This window comes from Diabrotica undecimpunctata, chromosome 4 (assembly GCF_040954645.1).
Source record: "Diabrotica undecimpunctata isolate CICGRU chromosome 4, icDiaUnde3, whole genome shotgun sequence".
Classification (NCBI taxonomy): domain Eukaryota; kingdom Metazoa; phylum Arthropoda; class Insecta; order Coleoptera; family Chrysomelidae; genus Diabrotica; species Diabrotica undecimpunctata.
The window spans coordinates 136,735,036-136,757,852 of record NC_092806.1 but is presented as its reverse complement, the minus strand read 5'-3'; the positions used below and the strand labels follow the sequence as shown (position 1 = coordinate 136,757,852).

Below are 22,817 nucleotides of genomic sequence, written 5' to 3'. Positions count from 1 at the left end.
AAATGATAACAAACTTAACTAACAGTCTGAAACAGTAGAACAGGGGTACAAATGCACTTCTATCTCTTCTCTCCCAAGCCCTACTCATAGTTGGCTTGGAGGCTAAGTAACTTGCCGCTACAAAGCAGCTGCTGTTAGACTTATCGCTTAGATATCTTTACCTCCAAACAGTTTAAACTTTCTCAATATTTACAAAAATGTCACTTATACCCCTTTACTTCTAGGGTCCTCATATGTCATTTGATATTTTGAAATATATAACGAATGCTTTAAATAATTTTAGTTGTTTTGGATTTGTCTCAAGCTGCCCCACTACTTGAACCAGGTTGTGACAAAAAAAGTGTTTTTAAAAATAATTAATAAAAAAAGTAGTTTTTGATTACGAAACTGCTATTTTTGTTTGATTATAAATAGATTCAATAACTTCATTTTGAATTTGAAATAAAAAAAAATCGGTAATAAACAGCTTATAGCAACGTGGCTCACTCTCCCCTACGTTCGAATTGTAAATTTCTACTTTGTGCATGCATGAGTCATCGCCGTTTAGATAATCCACTTCCTCTAATACCAATATTTTAAAAGACTTTATATCCAAATTTCCTATATTATAATAAGGATAAGATAAAACCTTTTAAATAAGGTGCTATTTTTTTTAATTTCATCTATCTTTGGAACTTATAACTGTCCAGAAATATTATGCTGGATGGACTTATGTTTTGCCGTCACATAACTTACAATAAAATCGTAATCTGCTTTCAGATTTTTGAATCTTTGCGGCTCCTCCGTCAGCCTCGAACCAGTGAAAGCAGTATTGGAAAAATGCCCAAGATTGTATTCAATAAATTTACAATCATGTCGAGCGCTACCTCGCGGGATAAAACGTCTTTACACCGGTAGTCAAGTGGACGAACTACGCAAGAGTTTGCAGGACAAGCCAAAGACTGAAGCGATCGAATCGGAAACTGACCAGTCACCGGCGCAAACGACTGTTTCACCGAGGAATGAATAAAAACTTTGTTGAACGTGTTTAGGATGTTTCTTTTTGGATTGATTTTTATTGTCAATTGCGTGAGTTGAGGAAAAGTGGGAAAGTGAATGTGTCTTTGTCATTTTTACAAATACGATTCTTTATTATATCTTCTTTTAAATAACCGTTGATTATGTACAAGATAACTGTTTTCATTAACGATATTTTTTAACTTGCTTTACATAGATAGCTAGTTAACATTTGATGCTTGATTTTTAATATTAGTAAGTCATATTCGTGGCATAGAAAAGGACGTGGATGCAGGAAATCATTATTCGAATATACGATTAAAGTCATTAAAGAGTATTGGCGATGTAAACGAACTATAGATGCTCAGCTGATCGAGCACGTAGGAACAAACAAACTGCCATAGCCGTAGCACGTGAAATATCGTCTTAAGTGAAGCAATCTCTGTATGTATTACCTCCGATTTATTTTTAGTTGGTTTAATAATGGAAAATAAAGATATTAAAAGTCGTCTGGTGCATATTTTTAAATATGTAGACGACACAATAAGACCGTTAACAGAAGACAAGGTGTTGTTACATGCTGGCCACGTTTTGTTGTGTGCATATATAATAAGTTAGTGGGTTTGTGTCTAAAAAGCAGTAATTTAAATGGTGCTTCACATGAAGTAACTGTAGGTGTGTTACTAGATATTCTTCTTCTTCTTTAGGTACCGTCTCCTCTAAGGAGGTTGGTAATCATCACAGCTATTTTCACTTTTGAGATTGCAGCTCTGAACAAGTCGACGGAACTGTAATTATACCACTTTCTCAGATTGTTGAGCCAGGAGATGCGTCTTCCAATACTTCGTTTTCCCTGTACTTTTCCCTTCATTATGGTTTGTAGCAACCCCTCTCATAACGTAGCCGGGATATTGTAACTTTCTTATCTTAATCGTATTCATGATTTCCATTTCCTTTCTCATCTTTCTGAGGACCTCAACAGTTTGCTACTGTTGCTAGATCGGTAGGTGGCAAAATGCACTTGTAAAGCCGGACATGGATGAATGTGCATACATGTGATAGCAATTTGTATATATTAGGTACATATTAAATAAATGTTGCAATTATGCTCAGAAAACTTACTTTAAAAATATCTTCTTCCTCTTTATAAGCAATTCTGCTTGTTCATTGGCGGATTATAACCTCTACGGAAGGTTGTCGCTCCATTTTTTGCGCGGTCTTCCGATACTTCTTCTGCCGATTGGTGACTTATCTCTGGCTATTTTGATGACATGGGTCTCCCCCATTCTGCTTATGTGGTTATTCCATTCTGTTTTTCTATTTAGTGTCCATTCATTTACATTGACACTGCATTTGTACGTTGAATTTTCGTCTAATGTCTTCACTTTTCTTTTGATCTCTCAGCGTATTTCCTATAATTCTTTGCAGTATTCTCATCTCTGCTTGTAGCAGTCACAACTGCTAACATATAATTAATTAATATAATTTATTATTAAAATCATGCAGACAAAAAAAAAATGCCGGTTAAGGCTTGGAGAAATACACCTCTCTGTGTGAGTTGTTGGCCAAAACTCCTTAGCCGAGCGCCTCTTGACCTGTAGTTGTTACACTTGCGCATCGTCTCGTCTATTGCCCATAAACGTTTCATAAACGGGATTCTGAGGGGTTTTAGGATTTTAATAATAAATTATATTAATCAATTATATGTTAGCAGTTATGACTGCTACATGCTGTTTCCAGTAGCCTTTGTGTTGTGGCTGTGTCGGGTCTTGTTTCTGAGGCATATGTCATTATTGTCTTACACTGCCTTTATAAATTCTTGATTTCATCTCAGTTTTAATGCGTCTGATGTGCCATATAGTGTTATTAAGGCATCCTGCCAGTCTATTTGCTTTTTTTACTCGATCTGTCACTTCTTTGTCCAGGTATAGCTGGACAGTGTAATCCAAAAAAAATCTGTTGATAAAAAATGTTGTGAACACAATATCATACCACTTTTTATTATTGATTTCCCAACTTTTAATTCACGAGCCCAACGACATTGTACATTTTTATCTCGAGGAAAAAAGTGCATACTTATTGCTTCCAACCGATAATTACTGCATTGCGGTACAAAACAGTATTGTTTGCATTTACTTTTTAAAAATATGGTACCTTATTATGCCTTACTTAATCTAATATTATTTACACTATTTAACTAAATTTCAAATGTTTTGTTTCCCTACTTTCTTTAATTCGAATTTTTGCCGCACCATGTCGTCTATTTCGTGTTTGGCATTGCCATAGTATGCTAGGAATGTTCAAAACCTACGAAATATTCTTAACATTATAAAGATAAATAAAACATCAGATGTGTGTAGATAAAGTATCCATACATATGAATATCTTGTACTTGTAATGATAAAACAAATTACCGCCTACTGCGGAATAAAATGCACAGCAAAATAAATGGAAAGTAACAGTCAGATTGTAGAGTTCCACGATTAGTAGACATATGCCCGACGACGCTAATAAAAAGTACAGAAAATGTTCGCATCACCAATACTCGAAGGTTATAGTATCAATACATATATTATACCATATAACTAATAACATATACGTATACATTAAATCCATCGATCAGAGTAATGATTTACTGTATGTATATCCGTAGTATCTTTTTTTTTTTATTATTTCGATTTACTTCTCTCTCTCTTTGAAAAGTGTAACTTTTTGGCGTCGAATCAAGTCAAAATCGTTATTCATTGGGAATTGATGGGGAAATTATGATCTGAAATAAAAGTAATGTGGTCATATGCAGAAAACAGTTAACAAAAAAGTCAGATATATTAATAAGTTTTGTGAAATGACAAACTATATTAACATGTTTAATTTTTTATTGATTATAAACTTATTGTTGAACGTTTTTTTTTATTTTTATACAATAATATTTTGTAAATATATTTTGACAAGTCCATTTGAATATAGTCCTCATTTGCAATTATAACCTGTTATTTGGAAAAACCAATTTTTTAGGGAACAGTGACTGTTCTATGGGATTTTTATAACTTATTCGTTGAATTACACAGCCTGTGTGGTGTATTATTTTTGGTTTTTTATGTTTTTGATTGAATATATATATATATATATATATATATATATATATATATATATATATATATATATATATATATATATATATATATATAGTGTGTCCAATTGAGTGTGCACCATATGGGAAATTTTTTAATTTTAGTTTTATGAAAAAAAGTTATTCTTTATAAAAAGAAGAGTCATATACGCGGTTTGTCAAAAAATATGAATTATTGTAAATATACATCAAATTCATATTTTTTGACAAACCGCGTATATGACTAAAAAAATTTAATATCTGATGAGTATATTCTACATTTTAGATCATTAAGAAATTTTTATAAGTAACTTTTTTCATTAAGTTAAAAATAAAAAGTTTCCCATATGGGAAACTTAATTTTGCGAAAATAGTTATTCTTTATAAAAAGTTCCGAATGATCCTCAACCTCAAATACAATCATCAAATAATAATTTTTTCCGTCATATACGCGGTTTGTCAAAAAATATGAATTGTATGTACATCTACAATTCATATTTTTTGATAAAGCGCGTATATGACTGAAAAAATTTAATATTTGATGATTGTATTTTAGATTTTAGAACCTGCAGAACTTTTATAAAGATTAACTTTTTTTCATAAAACTTAAAATAAAAGAGTTTTCCATGTTGTATCCACTTAATTGGACACCCTGTATTATATGTGTTTAGTGTGCTAGTTTTACGGATGGAAGACAATATGTTTGTACATTCATCCGTTGAGAAGCTGGTTTCCTTATGACATAAAAGGATTGTAGGCCTTTCAGTTTGCTCTCAACTGATGAAAACCCGAGAATATTAAAAAATTACGTATTTACAAATGAGTGACTTCATTTACTGGTAACTAATATTGACCATGCGTACAAATAAATATACTCTTTTTTCTACAAGATCCGTTGCACGTCATTGGTTACATTTTAAGTGTAGTTTAAGTCATCTGAAACGTATCAATTTTCAATGTAGTGCATGACAATTAATGGTTATAAAAATATTTTTTAAAGCAAATGTCAAAGAAACCCTTTCTGTCAATTTTAAATTATTTAATTTAGCAGACAGATCAAACAATATAATTCTAATATCAAATATTTTCCTCTAATGCGATACTACGAGCTAATAAATTAGAGTTACAACTAATCGGTTGCTCTGTGATAACATTTTTTGTCATTGATTAAGTATAACGACAATTGTAGAAAAAAAAATATTTATTTGATCTTCCAAATTTCAGTATTGTGGTTTCTATAAACAATTTTTCAATGTCTTTTAAATCTGGTAGTACAGTAAAAGTACATGTTATATGAAAATAGTATTTAAACCAACACCATTTGGTTGATGGCAGTAATTACCAAACAGGAACAACAAAATGGTCGAGGAGGAGAGAATATATTCGACAAGATGAAAATGATATAAATGGTTAGAACATGTAGAGGGGCTAATGTAAAGATGTTTATAACAACGAAAATAGAAAATATATGAAAAGAGAAAATAGAAAAAATAACGAAGGAATTAGTAATGGAGGGAAAAATGCACCTTATTTTTGAATTAGTGCGTAGAGAATGACATAAAGATCAAACTCTATTGTGATATTAGACCGGGATATAGCAATCTAAAGTTCAACTACTTATTTTTCAGTTATACCTATTGAGAAAATGAGAGATAAGTAAAACTGTGAAAAAATCTCATCTATTTTCCAGGGCCATCTTTGTGAAAATTCAATTCTCTTGTGCAAAAAATCACTTGTATAGCGATGATTTTGTCACTTCTGAACTTCTGGCCTTTTTATAAAATGGTATGAAAATATCGATTTTATGAGTAAGTGTTGAATACATCATGGGAAAATGTAAACAAAACATATAATTTTCGCTAATTTTTCCATTAGCTCATAAGAGACATCTCTAGAAATAAATTTGGGGCTCGAAAAATATGTTGAAAGTTTTTGGATTTGGTCCGTGATTGTCTAAAAGGAAATAAAGCTTATAAAATAATAATCTAAATATTCATTATTCAAAACGCTTCTTTAGAGGCAGCTACTAAATATGTTCTAAACATATGTATCAAGGTATATAGTTAACATTTTTGTTGAAAATATTCGTTATTCCAAATCTTTATTTCAATAAGTTACTAAATATATTTTAAACATCTGTCAAGGTATATAGTAAACATTTCTACTGCTGGCATTGAGAAATTGTTAGAAGAAATATATCTGAACATCTGGAAGAACCTGGTTAACAATTTCATAATCCATTTTTGCCTCAACTAATGAATTTTTGAAATTGGGATAAAGAGTGGCGTTTTTTTGAATCGTTGTAAGTACAAGTTTAAGACTCCGCAAGGTTTTAATGTCTTATCTCAAACAATCTTTATGAACTATTTCATGCAATGCGGAAACAAACGTATTGTACCAAAAGTCACGTTTTTAAAAGGGTACAAATGCATTCAAATACTACAAAAGAAACATATTTTTATATGATCAGCAAAAAATTTGTACTAAAGAAATCCATTTGCTGAATCAACAACAAAATTAGAATTATCCCAATGACAAATTAATCCCTTGTTGGATGTTGCAGATTGTCCTTATAATAGTTGGATAGAGCAATAGTGATATAATCTTAACAAACACAAATTATTATATAAATAAATTTTATTATTTCTTGAGGGTCTTTTGTTCTTCGGGTTTTCATTACTGATGCTGGACAGTGTAGGTTGGGAGCGGCAGCTCAATTGTTTACACCTTGTTTCAGTGTCTTTATTTGTTGTTCTTATTTTTATAGTATAGGATCTAGATTTTCGGGTTGTTCATCTTTTCGAACAGTTTTCCTTTTGGTAGGAATGGTTTGTAGACGTTTCGATGAATTATCATTAGTCACTTTCGACATGTTATACTTTGCGTTAAAATTAAAGATTTTCGATATGCCAATTGGCAGCTATAATACCAGTGACAGACGACTTCCGAAAAAACAGAAAATATTTTCTTTAATATGCCTAAATTATCACTTCTCGGACAAAGAGAGTAAGTACACTGCGCTTCCTGGTTTGAGTGGTGTGTAGGGTAGGCCTCTACCTTGGTTCGGTTGTCTTCGATTTTTTTCTTATAAATTTCGATTTTGGGTTTTTTAACTAGTCATTTCCGTGTTTAGTACGTGTTTAGCCACGCTATCCTTATTATTGAGGCTTCAATGTGCTTCTATTGATCTGCTTCTCTTATTGGTTATGATCTGGTGAGGTTGTGATCTTAAATCAAGTTTGACTCGTCTCAAAATCGAATATTTTCAATTGTAAAGTAATCATTATAGTCAGTCCCTTTCTTTTTGTCTACCCCTCTCATGCAACAATTTTCTCTATTTTTAACAGCACATTTCGTCCATTAGCTTCTTGCCATACACTCTGCTGTCCTTGATAAGAGACAATACAGTGACAAGATCTGTCGGTTTTTAATTTAATAATATAATTTTTCTAATATGGCCCATTCTCCTGAGTATTTTTTAGTTAAGAATATTAACCGTTTTACATGGTTTTGTAGATTCAATATTTAAAAATCTACTTTTTAAAGAAACAAAGACAGTTAGTTAGATTTATCTCGCATATGAATCATTTACATGTTGATAATGTTGCTCTCGTTATTTTAAATATTTACTAGATTTGTTGGTCTAGTATATTTTGGTTCCAGATCCATTTTAGTGCCATTGTTACTCCAGATATTTACAGGAGATACGATATTTGATACGAAACATTTATAACCCAAACAATACTTTAAACTGGTTTAAAAAAAATTAAACTGGTGAAAAAAAAATCGGATAAATACGTTTTTGATAGGACTTTGAGAAAACGCTAACTCAGCTCCGTTGTTGTTCTTTCACTAGCATGGGGGGGGGGTCGGTTTTTGTATTTCACGATTCCATTGCATATCAAAATCTGTACACAGGGAGGATACCAGCTATAATTTATAAAAATAGGAATGAAGCCTTATTAATCAAATTATACTGTACTAGTGACATAAATAAAAGAACAACACCTGAAGAAAGATACACAGAAACGAGAATCGTGGATGACCGATGAAATACTTCAACTTATGGATCAGAGAAAAAAACAAAGAAAATCTCCAAGAATATAAGAGAATACATACCATCCTTAGAAGAAAGAAAAGAGAAACAAAAAACAGAACAATGTCAAGAAATAGAGGAATATCAGAGTCAATATGATAACTTCAATGTCCATCGAAAGGTGATGGAAATAGCTGGAAAGTTCCGAAAACGCAACAGCGGAAAAATAACAGATGATGAAGACAATCTTGCCAAAACCAAAGAAGATAAAAGGAAAGTATGAGAATAATAAGGCCAGCCGTCAGACAAATGAAGGATGGAAAGGCACAGGAACTTGATGAAACAAATAAAAATAATAACTGAAATATTTACTAAATATACAAGGCATGAAAAATACCAGTAGAGTGGCTCAAGTTCGTACCATTGCCCAAAAAACCAGGAGCAAAAGTTTGTGAAGACTATAGGACCATAAGCCTAATGAGCCATCTGCTGAAGCTGTTTTTAAAAGTCATACACAAAAGAATTTACCGGAAATGCAAGGAACAAGTTGCGCCCAATTAATTTGGATTTGTGAACGCCGTTGGTAAGAGGGAAGCGTTACTTAGCGTGCAGGTATTGTTTCAGAAATGTAGAGATGTCAGCTTTGATGTGTTTGGGTGTTTGTTTGACTACAAAAGGCTTTCGCTAGAGTCAGGCATGAGCAAATGATGGAAGTGCTAAAGAGGACAGGGATTGACGGAAGAGACCTAAAAATAATAGCTAACCTTATTGGAATCAATCATCAAGAGATTAAATGTCGCATCGGAAATCAAAAAGTACATTCTTGACTCTGAGCTCTGTGTTTAAGAGCCATGACCTCACCCTATAAACAAAACTAAGGCTCCTTAAATGGTACGTGTACTCGGTGCTTCTGTACGGAGTAGAAACGTGGAGGAAGGCGGAAACTATCAAAACTTCAGGATGATGAACACAACCGCGGATTTGGTCAACACCGTGAAGGGTCGTAAGCTGCAGTACTTATGACATATAATGAGAAATCAAGGCAGATATGAGCTACTCTAATCCATTTTGCAAGATAAAATTGAACGAAAAGGGGTCCCAAGACGAAGAAGAATATCCTGGCTTGCTAACCTGAGAGCATGGTACAGAAAGACCTCAACACAGCTATTCCGTATAGCAACCAACAAAGTCATCACAGCCAGAATGATCGCCAACGTTCGGAATAGACAGGTACCCTAAGAAGAAGAATACTATACTTATAGATATAATAAACATAATCGCCACTCAAAAGCATGGTACTCGACGACTAAAAGCCGCCAATTACCCCTAAACCGTCTAAATTAACCCACTAATTAAAGGCTTTCATTGTTACACAACTTGAAGTTAGTGACTATTATGTGTGGGTTAATTATAAATAAGTCTAGTATATTTTTTCAGTCTTTCAATCTATTTTCCAATTGAGGTTAGAGAGGATCGTTCTGTCAAAACTAATCATGTTCCTTCACTTCTGACAGTTTTTACCAGTATTGTAGCTTAAAGAATTTATATTCTTTGGATCACACTGTCATCTGCAAATGTAGTATTTAGTACGCCAAGACCAATTTGGATCTTTCTTTCCTGCACTAAGAATCTTTTCGGAAATATATGTTGTAAAGCGTTGGTGCTATAACTTATTGCTATTTGGTATCTTGTAATAATTGGTATATTACCTACCTTTTCCTTGCCAACACTTGTAGTTGCCGTTGCCGTAAATTCTTTACCAGTTTCCGAAATATTGAGAGACAGCGCCCCACGGTTCGGTGAATCTCATTCATACTCCCTATGCTATCTTTCGAGTCTTTGCTTTTATCTCTGTTTACGACTACTTTGTATACACGTATATCTCAATAAGAAACTCAATAGTTTCTACTACTATACTTCTGGAACTTATTCCGCGCTAAGATCTTTTATTTGATATCAATTTTTACTTACCAAAGCTCTCTGAAACAAAACGCTCTAAATTAAACTGTTGCCAATGACACATGCTTAAGATTGTATCACTTTCATATGCACCAGTTTCAGTAGGACAATTTGTACATCGTCCATCTTATTGTTTTCAAAATTTGTATTTATTGTAACTTAGGCTTTATTTAATTTTATAAATTTTATATTGATATTAAATTTATTACAAGTAAGCTAGTTTAAAATGAAAAATATATATATTTGTTATATTTTCTTTTTTGTAATTTTAGGAAATATAAAATTGTACAGTACCTGTCCTTTAACAAACAATGGTTAACACCAATTATATAGGTATGTGTGTGAGGTATCCTTAAGATTGATTTTTGTTCTTATAAGAAAGAGTATAATGTAGAAAAGAAAATCAATTGCTGCAAAACGAGTCTGATGTAAAAAAATGTATAAAATTCTAATGTATTAAAATATTTTTTAAAATCGATAATCTTCTGAACCACAACAGTGTGTTAAGTAATTAGGGCCACATCCGTGACATTTTGTCATTTACTTAGAAAAGCAACATCTGTGATATTTGTCTGCATTTCTTTCAAGTATCACGTGAAAAAAATCATAACCGGTCTCGATCCCATTACTGCAATAATTATGTTGATTTTATGATTCGATAACTTGTATGCAAGTTATGGAATCTTGAACAACTTTCACCCCCTTGTACAATCCGTTGTAAGGGCATAATTTTTTTGGCCTTCCCTTTATTTTGTCAGGTTTCTCTCTTAAATCATACCAATGTTAACAGTTTAATCGCCATGTAACCTAACGTATGGATTACACGATACTTGTGATATACGGTCACGAGATCTGACATTTGGCATCATCATGTAACATCAACTTAGGCTCTGTGAACTAGTAGATAATGCCGCGTGCTTATTATTAAAATGTAATGGTTAGGGGTCCTAAAACTTGTCGGAACCTGAGAGGATTGTACATCTAAAGAGAAATAATTTACAATTAACATTTTCATCTTTAATTTGATAACAAAAAATAAGATTTACCAACTAAATCTTTTCATCTCTATGTAATCGGGATTCTTGCGAAACTCCTTGATAAGGAGTTCCTTTTTTTTTCAATACGTTTATTATTATTGTGATCTAGGATTTTTTCTTATTAGTTTGCTTCTTTATTCTAATTTTAAATTGACCTGCCTCTGTTATGATATTTTTAAAGTTTATCCATGTATCTTCTATTGTCTCTTCTAAATTGTTCGCCTCTGGTGCAATTAGTCATTCTGTGGTGTCAACATGTTCATGGTATTGCTGTGTCTGTCATGATCCACGTCATCCCAATTTATTTTATCTGTATTGTCTAGTTGTATCATACGCTTAACAGCTTAGCAGCTTGTAGGCGTGTCACTTGCTGTCTTAATCAATTATTCTAAGATTTCCCTAAGGATCCAAAATTTTCGACATCACAACAGTTTCGTATGTTTCTAAACCGGGAATGTAATTTTCTTTCCTGATCTCTCCTACTCTCAATCTTGCCGTGAGGAGAAATTTTACGAGCGGGTACTTTGATCCACGCTAGACTTATCCCAATTAAGAAACCTTGCGCTGTTTCGCCACATAACAGTTCTCGGCCTACTCCACTCCTCGTCATTGGTAACTCGGTTAATCCACAATTAAGTAGTCCTATTTTAAGTAGTCCTCTCAAAATCCACATTTTGCATGCTTTAATTCTATTTATTGTTGACCATGTCTCTGCACATAAAATAATATTGACCACACATAACACCTAACCACACGGAATCTAATATTTAAAGGAACATCTGACCGAATGAGGTATTTCTTGAATTTAAAAAAAGCTGTCTGAGCCATACTTACTCTTATTTTAATTTCTTTATCACAGTCCCACTTACTTGATAGAGTGGATCCTAGAGGCTTCAAATTCCAACTCTTACTTTTACTGTCACTGGATTATGGTCAGATTTGATGTCACGCTCGAGATAAACTTTGAAACTGAGTACCGTATCACTGAGGCCTTTGTTGATCATAATCTTTTCGGTTTCTAATTCGGTGTTCTTCCGGTGTTATGGGAGGATTTCTAGGCACAAGACCTTCGTTTTGGCAGCTAAAACGAGATTTTAGTAATCATTCATTTTTTTTTTCTTGTAATAAGATGAAATCCACGATTATTTATGTGACTCAATTCGTGCGATCTCACTATGGTGTCGATTTTTTCGTCACAAGTTTGGCGTCCAGTCCTCCATTCATAGTGTCTAATCGGGTGTGGCCAGTTACCTCTTCGCTAGATTTCTAGACGTTTGGGTAAAGCTAACAAGTTTTATTAAAGTTAGTTAAGGAGAAATTAACTGAAAGTTAGTTAAAGAGAAATAGGACACCAATAAACATATTTTTTTTCACAAAATTGTGGATAATTATTCAATTTAATTATTAGATACCAATAAAAACACTTATAAGGATATAAACTCATTACTTTGGGATACCTGATATATATAATTAATAAATATAATGTCGTTCAATTATTAAGAACCTCTTGTACATTCATAAAAAATATATTTTATGGGAGAATTATATTGAGCACTATTCTAAAATGTTTCAGTTTTATTTTATTTCATTTTTTTAGTTAAATTGGCCGGGTAAATGGAAAGTTTTCTTCCATTAAAAGCATAGAAGTCTCTATGAAGTATATTACATATTTATATAGGTTTTATGTAGCTTAATATGTAAATTTGCTGCTTCGATAACCTCTTTGTTTTATTAGTGTATCCGGAGAGCTACATCGAAAGTAATCATTTTTAAAATGAATATGCAGCATATATGAATCATATGTTGTATGTATATCTCACCTATTCTAGCTGTACTGGTCGGATCCGCATAATTGCCGAGGACCCTTTATACGAACCAGTAAAGAGCGCTTGCTGGGAAGTACAATTGGGAGCATACATTTTATGGAGAGAATGAAATATATATTACAAAAAAAAATTATGGAGAGTTGTGTGTTTGTAGATTTCTTACAACAAGAAAGCTGAAATATTTAGGCCACATTACCAGAATGCGAAATATGAGATATTAAAGCTCATAATGCAAGGTAAAATCAAGGGTACAAGATCCATAGGAAGACGAAGAATTTCCTGGCTGAGAAACCTAAGAGAGTGGTATAGTTGCAGCTCAGTAAATCTTTTCAAAGCAGCCGCCAATAAGGTACGGATAGCTGTGATGATGCCAGATAGGAAAAGGAACTACAAGAAGAAGAATATTTCTTACTTTTCGATATGTTCACTGTCACTAATAACAGTGAAATGGTAGACATCTTATACATCAAAGTTACTTAGGACAAGTAATAGTAATTCAGACTACATGATTTTACAAGGTGTACTAGTATACAGAGAACCACTTGTGGAAGTGATCATTACTTATTAAACTATGACTTCATTTGGAGTAGTGAAACCACAAAAATTAAAAGAAGAATATGAAATGAAGAGCATAAACCACCAACCATAAAAGTATTTCGCTTCTCTAAAATCACGTTATATCGCTTAACGATCGTTTAATCTTGTTTCTTTTTTTTTAAGAATCTTTAACTTTATAGTAACAATAGTATCAGCGTTAGGTCACGGCGCTATAAAAAATATGTGATTATCGGTATGTCATTTTGAAATACATAGTAGGTATTGTCCTAATCATACATTTAAAATGTGTACTTATTTTATTATCTTCTTAATGTGCCAAAGAACTCAAAGATAAACTCAGAAATTATAAAAACACGACAGACACATTTGGTGTTTACAAGAAGGTCCGGAAATAACAGGAAAATTCAAGAAAAAATCAATAGGAAAAATGAAATATGACCAAGAAGAAATAATTTTAGATATCGAGCAAATCAAATTAATATGGAAAAATTACATAAAATAATTGTTCTCAGACCTAAGAGCAGAACAACAAATGCCGAACATCATAATACGCCGACACTCTTTTAGAGGAGGTGGAAGCAGCAATATCCCTTAAGGATGAAAAAGCTTGTGGTCCAAGTGGAGTTCAGTCACGGATGATCAAACTCTTCGATGAGAACTTCAGGAAAGAATTAACTATCATTTTCAATGAGATATATGACATTGGAAAATACCTAGAGAATGGTTGATATTACAATTTATAGTACTGCCAAAAAAGTAAGGGACCGAAAAGTGTAGTGATTACAGAAAAAGTGGTACGATAGGCGGTAATGTAGACTAATGCGAAACTTCATAGAGTGCGTAAATATTTCAGCTGGACATAGGTAATGTACATTGAGTTAAGTGTGGCAACTGCGCTTTTGTGTGCGATTCCCACCGAAAAACGAAAACGTATTCTAAAAGTAGTTTAATGCAAATAAATAATTCATTTAAAGAAATTCAAAAACAAACAATGCATTCTAATGTACAAAATAACAAGTAAACTAAATCAAAGATTCAAATATGCCACCTTATTTTGCAAGACAATAACCTAGTCTCTTATCAAATACTTGCCTTAGTTTGCAAGCTGTTATGGCGTAATCGTAACACATGCATTTCTTATTTTATTTTCTAAATCAACTAGATTATGTGCCCTCTCGAGGTTGCCATAGATGGTGGAATTAATATGTCTCCAGAAAAAGAAATCCATGGGAGCCAAATCTGGAGATCTCGCAGGCCATTTAATTTGGCTTGTTTCACTTATAATGCGATCCTGAAAAATGTGTTTAAATAAATTCTCACAAATTCAGATCTCCCCTAATGAAAAATGGACCAATTAGATTCAGCTAAAATGCCAGTCCACCCATTAAGTTTTAAGGACGTTGGGCCGATGCACAATACTTCGATGTTCATTTTCCCGAGACCAATATCGCGTTCTGGAAGGATTACAACCTCATACTTAAAATGACGATTCATCGGTGAAAATGATATTTTTTTATAAAATTATCATTTTCGTGAGATGCATTCATTACAGCTTCACAAAACTTCATTCTACGATATTAATCTCCGGGAAATAATCCCTGAGTTTTCTAATATTTAAAACTCTTAAAGTCATATGTTTTAAAAACTTTATTAACTATGGTATGCGAGACATCCAACTCCTCGGCGACACTTCTAGTGGTTCTGGACTCGCTGGTTCAACCTCGCTGGTAGCACAAATACTTTCATGTCTCCTTTCGATTTCCTGCTGTCATTCCGCGGACATCTCGTTTCTTTTGTGACATTTTGTACAATCTTCTAAACAATAATGTGTTTCAAATTTATTTACAATACTTGCATTCATTGCAGCTCCACAAAACTCAATTCTACGATCTTGATCTCCGGGAAATAACTCCCGAGTCTTCGAATATTTAAAACTCTTAGAGTCAAAAGTCATAACAATGTGTTTCAAATTTATTTATAATATTTCAATTGTTTGTCTACAATGCATGGGTCTATCTTCGAAAGTACAGTATTCCCCAAAATAAACAGTACTGAAACTGAAACACAGACGTCTCTTTGTGTTCGCTGTCATATTCAAATTAACTAGTATAGACCTGTCAAGTAATCCTTAAACAATTAATTATTAAGGCCTAATTGTTAAAAATGGTATTAAGTACAAAGGAGAAAGTGTTTCTTGTGGAGCATTATTTTCGCTTATATGGAATCAGCCGACGTAATACTGCAAGTCTGCAATACGTGTGTGATCAATTCACACAACGGTTAAATAAACCTTCTCCAAGTAATGCTGTAATTTTAAAGGTTGTTGAAAAGTTTAGCAATACGGGTAATGTAGTGTGCCAACGAAAAGGAAACTCAGGGCGTCCCAGGACAGTTAACAACAACGGGAACCATGAACGTGTTTTTGAGCGAATCTTGGAAAATCCGAAAGCCAGCCAGACAAGAACAACGTTGCATCTTGGCTTAAAACCAACTTCCTTGCAAATAATCCTGAAGGAGCTGGGTGCATTTTCGTATATGATTCAGGTACGTCAACAATTACATCTCAGGAATTATCACAGTAGAGTGGAATATCGTGCCAGAATTCTTGTATTACAGTATGAAAATCCTGAATTTTTGAAAAATGTATGGTTTTCAGACGAAGCACATTTGTCAGGCCATGTAAATCGTCACACAAATCGATTTCTGGGCTTTGCCAAATCAGATGAAGTTCAAGAAGTTCCTTTACATAGCACAAAAGTGAGTGTCTGGTATGCAGTTTCGGGACACGGAATCATTGGTCCATACTTTATCGAAGAAAATGGTAGACACTTAACTTAATCAACAGGTACATACAAATTTTAACAGGCTTTATCCGTGATCTACGATGGGGCAACTTGCCATACTACTGTCGCAGTTCATCAATTTCTTCAGGGACATTTTCCAAACAAATTCATTTCACGATTTACTGACTTCCCCTATCCTGCACATTCTCCAGACTTAACATTTGGGGCATGGCTAAAACTGCCGTTTTTAAACGGGCACCACAAACCATCAATGAGTTAAAGGATGCCGTTAGAGCCGTCTTCGCGGACTTGAGACACCCTTTATTCCATAACATTACGAGAAATCTGGAATATCGGTATGAATACTGTCTTGAGAGAGGAGGAACTCATTTAGAACATGTTATAAGTGTCAATAATATGTATTTTTTAGAACAATAAAATAATTACAAATTCAGTACTGTTTATTTTGGGCTATACTGTATTAGCAAATAGATGTACACATTCTGACAAAAAATTGCCTTGATAATACCATTTAATTATTTGAACCTTTTCTGGAGACGCGAGTTACAGTACAATGACCGCTACCATCCAGTAAGTTCCACCACGTGGATTCCAACACGGGGCTACCGCTTGAACATTCTGGACTAAATTGCGACGTATTGAACAGCAAGATCAGCAATTAATAAATTATAAAAACACCATGTTAAAATCAATATTTTTCAGTCTGATTTAAAATTATAGTCTGATTTAAATTATTATTGTTGTTACTAAAATCTTTGTCAGTCGAAATAAAAGTTTTAATTGTGAAGTTCAGTTTTTAAAAAAGTATTTTTCCCAAGAACATTCATAATTGGCGCAGAGTCAGTACGGAAGTGGAAGAGTCTTTATAGATCCTCGTCACTTTTAAGTGTTTGTCCACTGTTCCAAGAACCAGCCCCAGGGAAACCGTCTGCAGAGTTCACCCGAGGGAATTAGAGAATTAGAATTTAGAAGAAGTCTTCAGGAGCAAAGGAATGCACATCGGCATCGTCTTTATCCTGTAAGCGATTTTATTATTACTTAGAATTAAGAAGATTAGATTTTGAAAGAATTTTTAATAAATCAGACTCCTCTGAGTCCTTAGATTGAATCAGAGCTAAATTAGAAGATAAATAAAACAAAGATTTGAATAGATTAACACAAAGATTAAAGTAATTTAAAAATATCTCCTCTAAGTCCTTAGATTGACTTTAGAGTCAGATTTAGACAAAATTGAATAGCTTAATAAATACTATATATTAATAAACATAGAGATTAATAGATAGAAAATAAGTAGATTAAGATTTATATATTTATATATGGATTATTGAAAATTACTATACCGATTTGACTATTGACTATATATTATATTGAAAATTTTTAAAATATGGCAGTTCCACAATTTGACGTTAAAAATTTATGCATTCTTCCAAATTTTGACGGAAATCCAAATGAATTACATGAATTTATTAAAGTTTCTACAATACTTCTAAACCATTATTATGACAGACTTAATGCATCTAGTATACAAAACAAATTTTTGCTTCATGGTATTATCAGTAAATTAACAGGTAGAGCCAAAGAAGTTATATCTGTATATGGATGCGAAAGTTGGGATGAAATAAAAAACGCATTAATTCAAAATTTTGGAGACCAGAGAGACGAAAATTCGCTTACAAGGGATCTAGTAAATTTAAGACAAGGCTCAACAGAATCTATTATGCATTTTTACGAAAAAATCATGGGACTTTTAAGCTGTATTAATAATTACCTAGAATTACATACCATAAATGCCGATATTAAAAGGAGCAAACAAGAATTTTTCCGTCAACAAGCTCTTACAACATTCCTAGCAGGCCTACGAGAACCAATGGGCTCTGTTATCAGAGCAATGAGACCAGGAAGTTTAGCCACGGCAATACAGTACGTACAGGAAGAAAATAATGTTCGATATCTTCAAAAAAATCAAATAAGTCAACCTTCAACATCAGGAAGAAGTGAAAATTATCAAGAACGCCGACCTCAGAGACAGCAGATGCCTATACAGATCCAAAAACCATTGTACCAACAGACAAATTTTGCACCTCCACGATGGCAGCAACCAATGAGACAATTCTATCCGCAGAATCAATTTCAGCAACCACATCGGCAACAAAACTTCGATCAATTTAGACAAAATTCAAACCCTCCAGCATTCAGGACCCAGAACCAGTCAAATGTATGGGCACCCAAACCTGGACAGTCAAAACAGCCTAAACCAACACCTATGAGTGGAATATCAGAAACCACAACCAGAGGCCGTCCAAATTTTACACCAAATTACCGAGCACAGCCAAAATTCACCGTAGAAGAACTTTACAATATACAATGCCACGGAGATGAGCAAGAAGAGAATGCCAACTACAATGATTACTACGAACCTCAATACGACAATTTTCTACAAGATACATACGAAAATCAACCAACCGAATACGAAGAAAACGTAAATTTTCGAGAGGACCCACCAGAAGCAATCGGAACGTAATTGAACTTCATTCATTTCCCGACAAGAAGGAGCTACCCTACATCGAAATCTCTAAGCCTTCTTTACGACTTTTAATCGATACAGGATCCACAAAGTCATTTCTTAACCCAGAAATAGCTTCTTCGTATTTTCCAAGTTACATAAAACATGAACCCTTTGTCATCACATCAATTTTTCAAAACTATTCCCAAAAATATTGTGCCGAAATTCCTTCATTTTCAGAATTTAATTCTGACAGCAAAATGAAATTCTACCTCTTTAAGTTTCACAAAACTTTCGATGGTCTTATTGGCCTCGACAATCTAAAACTCTTCGAAGCCCAATTAAACTTCCCTAAATCGCTTCTAGTTACAAAAGATTCTACAATCCCCATTAAATATTACGAAACAAATAAAACACAATTTTATTCCATTCATTTGGAAGCAAATTCTATTAGCCAAGTAAAAATTCCTGTCAAAGAAAAAAAAGGAACCATCATTATTCCTACCCAAAAGGTACAAGGCGTCGTAGTACGAGAAGCCCTTACTAACGCCGAGAACCATCTCGCCTGGACCGAAATTGCCAACTTCACGTCAGAACCCATTCATCTTTCTCTTATGGAACCACTCGAAAGCAATAAAATAGACATTCAAGATTTCCATATATATTCCATGGAAACAACCCCCGGACCAGACTACAGACAAGATATCGACGACTTAATTAAAACCGAACATCTTAACGAAGAAGAAGAGGAACAAGTTCGCCACCTATGCCGAAAATTCTCCGATATATTTCACCAACCAGACACTCCTCTCAGCTTTACTAACGAAGTTAAACACCACATCAGAACCAAGGAAGAAGAGCCTGTATATACGAAATCATACCGGTATCCGTATGTACACAAGGAAGAAGTAAAGAAACAAATATCTTCAATGTTAGAGCAAGGGATCATTCGACCAAGTCAATCGCCATGGTCCTCGCCCATTTGGGTCGTAGCAAAGAAACCCGATTCATCCGGTAAAATAAAGTGGAGGATAGTAGTAGATTATAGAAAGGTCAACGAGAAAACAATTGACGACCGATACAGAATCCCTCACATTACCGATATTTTGGACAAATTGGGAAGATGTCAATATTTTACGACTCTTGACTTAGCAAGCGGATTTCACCAAATCGAGATGGCTGAAGAAGACATTCCCAAAACAGCATTTAATGTAGAAAATGGACACTATGAATATTTAAGAATGCCCTTTGGACTTAAGAACGCTCCGTCCACGTTCCAACGTATGATGGACAATGTATTGAAGGGACTTCAAGGAGAAATATGCCTTGTCTATATGGACGACGTAATAGTATATTCAACATCACTACAGGAACACATAGTAAATCTCACAAAAGTATTTCAACGACTAAGAGAAGCCCGACTAAAAATCCAAGTCGACAAATGCGAATTCTTAAAAAAACAAGTTAATTTTCTAGGACACGTAGTCACACAAAAAGGCATAAAACCGAATCCAGCGAAAATTGAAGCAATAGAAAAATATCCAATACCGAAAACAGCGAAAGAAATAAGAGGATTTCTTGGACTACTGGGATATTACAGGAAGTTTATTCGAGACTTCGCAAAAATCACAAAACCACTAACAAGATGCTTGAAAAAAGATGCAAAGATCGAACATACACCCGAATTCGTAGAATGCTTTGAAAATTGCAGGAAATTATTAATGAATGAGCCATTATTGCAATATCCAGATTTTTCCAAACCGTTTAACCTTACAACAGATGCCAGTAACTTCGCTATCGGTGCAGTACTTTCCCAAGGACCAGTTGGCAGTGATAAACCAATTGCCTTTGCTTCCAGGACACTAAATGAAACCGAAACCAAGTACTCTACAATAGAAAAGGAAATGTTAGCAATGGTGTGGGCAACTAAGTATTTTCGACCTTACCTATTTGGAAGAAAATTTAAAATACTTTCAGACCACCGTCCTTTGCAATATCTATTCTCCCTAAAGGAACCCAACTCCAAGCTAGTACGTTGGAGATTAAAATTAGAAGAATTTGACTACGAAGTAATTTACAAAAAAGGCAAATCTAATACAAACGCGGACGCACTGTCTCGAATCGAAATACACACAAAGGAAACTAAGGACATCGATTCACAAATTAAGGAAGTCTTTGATGATTTAGTAGACATGGAAGACGATGGATGGTCAACGACTAATAATCCAGATGCAGATCGAATAATCGACGAGATTGTAGAAGAAAAAGCAACAGAATTAATTCCTGAAAACATCCCAGAAGATACTGTTGAAAACGAAGATCAAAACATAGACGAAGACGGAAATGAAACCATACATACAGCAGTAGAAAACCCAATTCTTGGTATACCTATTTCGGAAAAACCACTTAACTTCTACAATAACCAAATTATAGTCAAAATCGTCAACTACAATCCACGACCTCCAGCAATTATACAAACCTTTCCGAATAAAAGACGTTATCATATCCAGCTGTCGAAAGATCAGTTAAAAGCTGATACCATAAAAATTTTTAAGGAACACCTCAACCCGAAAAAGAAATATGCAATTTTATTTGAAGCAGAAGAAGAAATTTTTGCAGAAATTTGCGAAATTATCAGGAAAACCTTTAAAAACAACGCATATGACTTAGTAAAGTGCAATCTTCTATTAGAAGATGTTAACCTAGAAGAACAACAAAAAGAGATTATAAAAAACTATCATGAAGGAAAAACGAACCATAGAGGAATAGCTGAAACAGAAAGTCAAATAAGGAAACGATATTACTGGCCTAATATGAAGAAGGACATAGAAGATATCATAAACTTTTGCGATATATGTCAAGAAAATAAATACGACAGACTTCCTCCCAAACCAAAATTTATGGTTACACCAACTCCCACTAAACCACTGGAAATAGTTCACATTGATTTATTCCAGGCTGATGGACAGAAATTTCTAACCATAATAGACGCATTTTCGAAGTATGGGCAAGCCTACCCAATAAATGGAGGAAATGCAATCAATGTACTCAACGCCCTATTGATTTTTATAACACATCATGGACTCCCAACAATGATAGTAGCCGATAATGGTACGGAATTTAAAAATGGAGTAATACAAGAATTTGTAGACTCTCATAAAATCTCAATCCACTATACAACACCAGAGAATCCGCAATCCAACGGGATGATTGAGAGATTTCATTCTACGTTAATCGAACATCTTCGAATCCTAAGGAACACCAAAGCAAAGCTCTCGATTAAAGAACAAATGCTATACGCTATAATTGGGTACAATAATTCCATACATTCAGCAACGAAGTTAAGACCCATCGACATATTAAACGGACATATCGACGCAAAAGATCCCTTTGACGTTGACATACAGAAAGTAATACTGAACAATTATATCCAAAATCATAGAGAGATAACAAAGGAATTATATAAGGAAGTAAACCAACAAATACAAGAGAATAAAAATAAAGTCATTGAAAATAGAAATAAATCGAGACAAGACCCTATTACGTATAAACCAAGCACAAAAATCTATACACGAAAAACAGTTACCAGAAATAAATTACTTCCGCGATATTCCGCAAAACATATAAAAAGAAATAACGAAGTGACTGTAAAAACATCAAAAACTACAGTTCACAAGAAAAACATAAAACATCAACCTAAATCAAAAACTAATTCTAAACCGTCCACACAGGATCACCCTGACGATGAGAGAAGAAGAGAAGATCAAGGACCTGAAAGACAACCCAGGATTAATTCCCCTCAACCTGGGACAAGCAAAGATTCATACTAGTACACACGATTTCATATACTTTTTCAAACTACTACCAATAAAAGAAGAATTTGACAGAATTGAAACCAGTACGACGCAAAGACCACAGCACTTCAAAATGGACCTAGCCATTACCTTTTTCGTGTATTATATTTATCCTTCATTTTCTTGTCCTATCTT

General features: G+C 33.7%; 1 protein-coding gene and 1 long non-coding RNA gene across 2 annotated transcripts in view; both read left to right on the top strand.

The window, feature by feature from the left end:
* The window catches only part of Fbl6 (F-box and leucine-rich repeat protein 6), a 58,329-nt gene extending 55,618 nt beyond the window's left edge, over positions 1 to 2,711 (top strand). The window contains exon 11 of the mRNA XM_072530370.1: positions 760 to 2,711. Within this exon, the coding sequence (XP_072386471.1) occupies positions 760 to 1,009 (250 nt within the window). The 3' untranslated portion in view covers positions 1,010 to 2,711. The remainder of the gene's footprint in view (positions 1 to 759) is intronic.
* Positions 2,712 to 4,321: 1,610 nt separating this feature from the next.
* On the top strand, positions 4,322 to 9,664 carry LOC140440096 (uncharacterized). The gene is made up of 2 exons (XR_011950786.1): positions 4,322 to 6,160; positions 6,250 to 9,664. It is a non-coding gene; the product is annotated as an uncharacterized lncRNA (long non-coding RNA).
* The last annotated feature ends 13,153 nt before the right edge of the window (positions 9,665 to 22,817 follow it).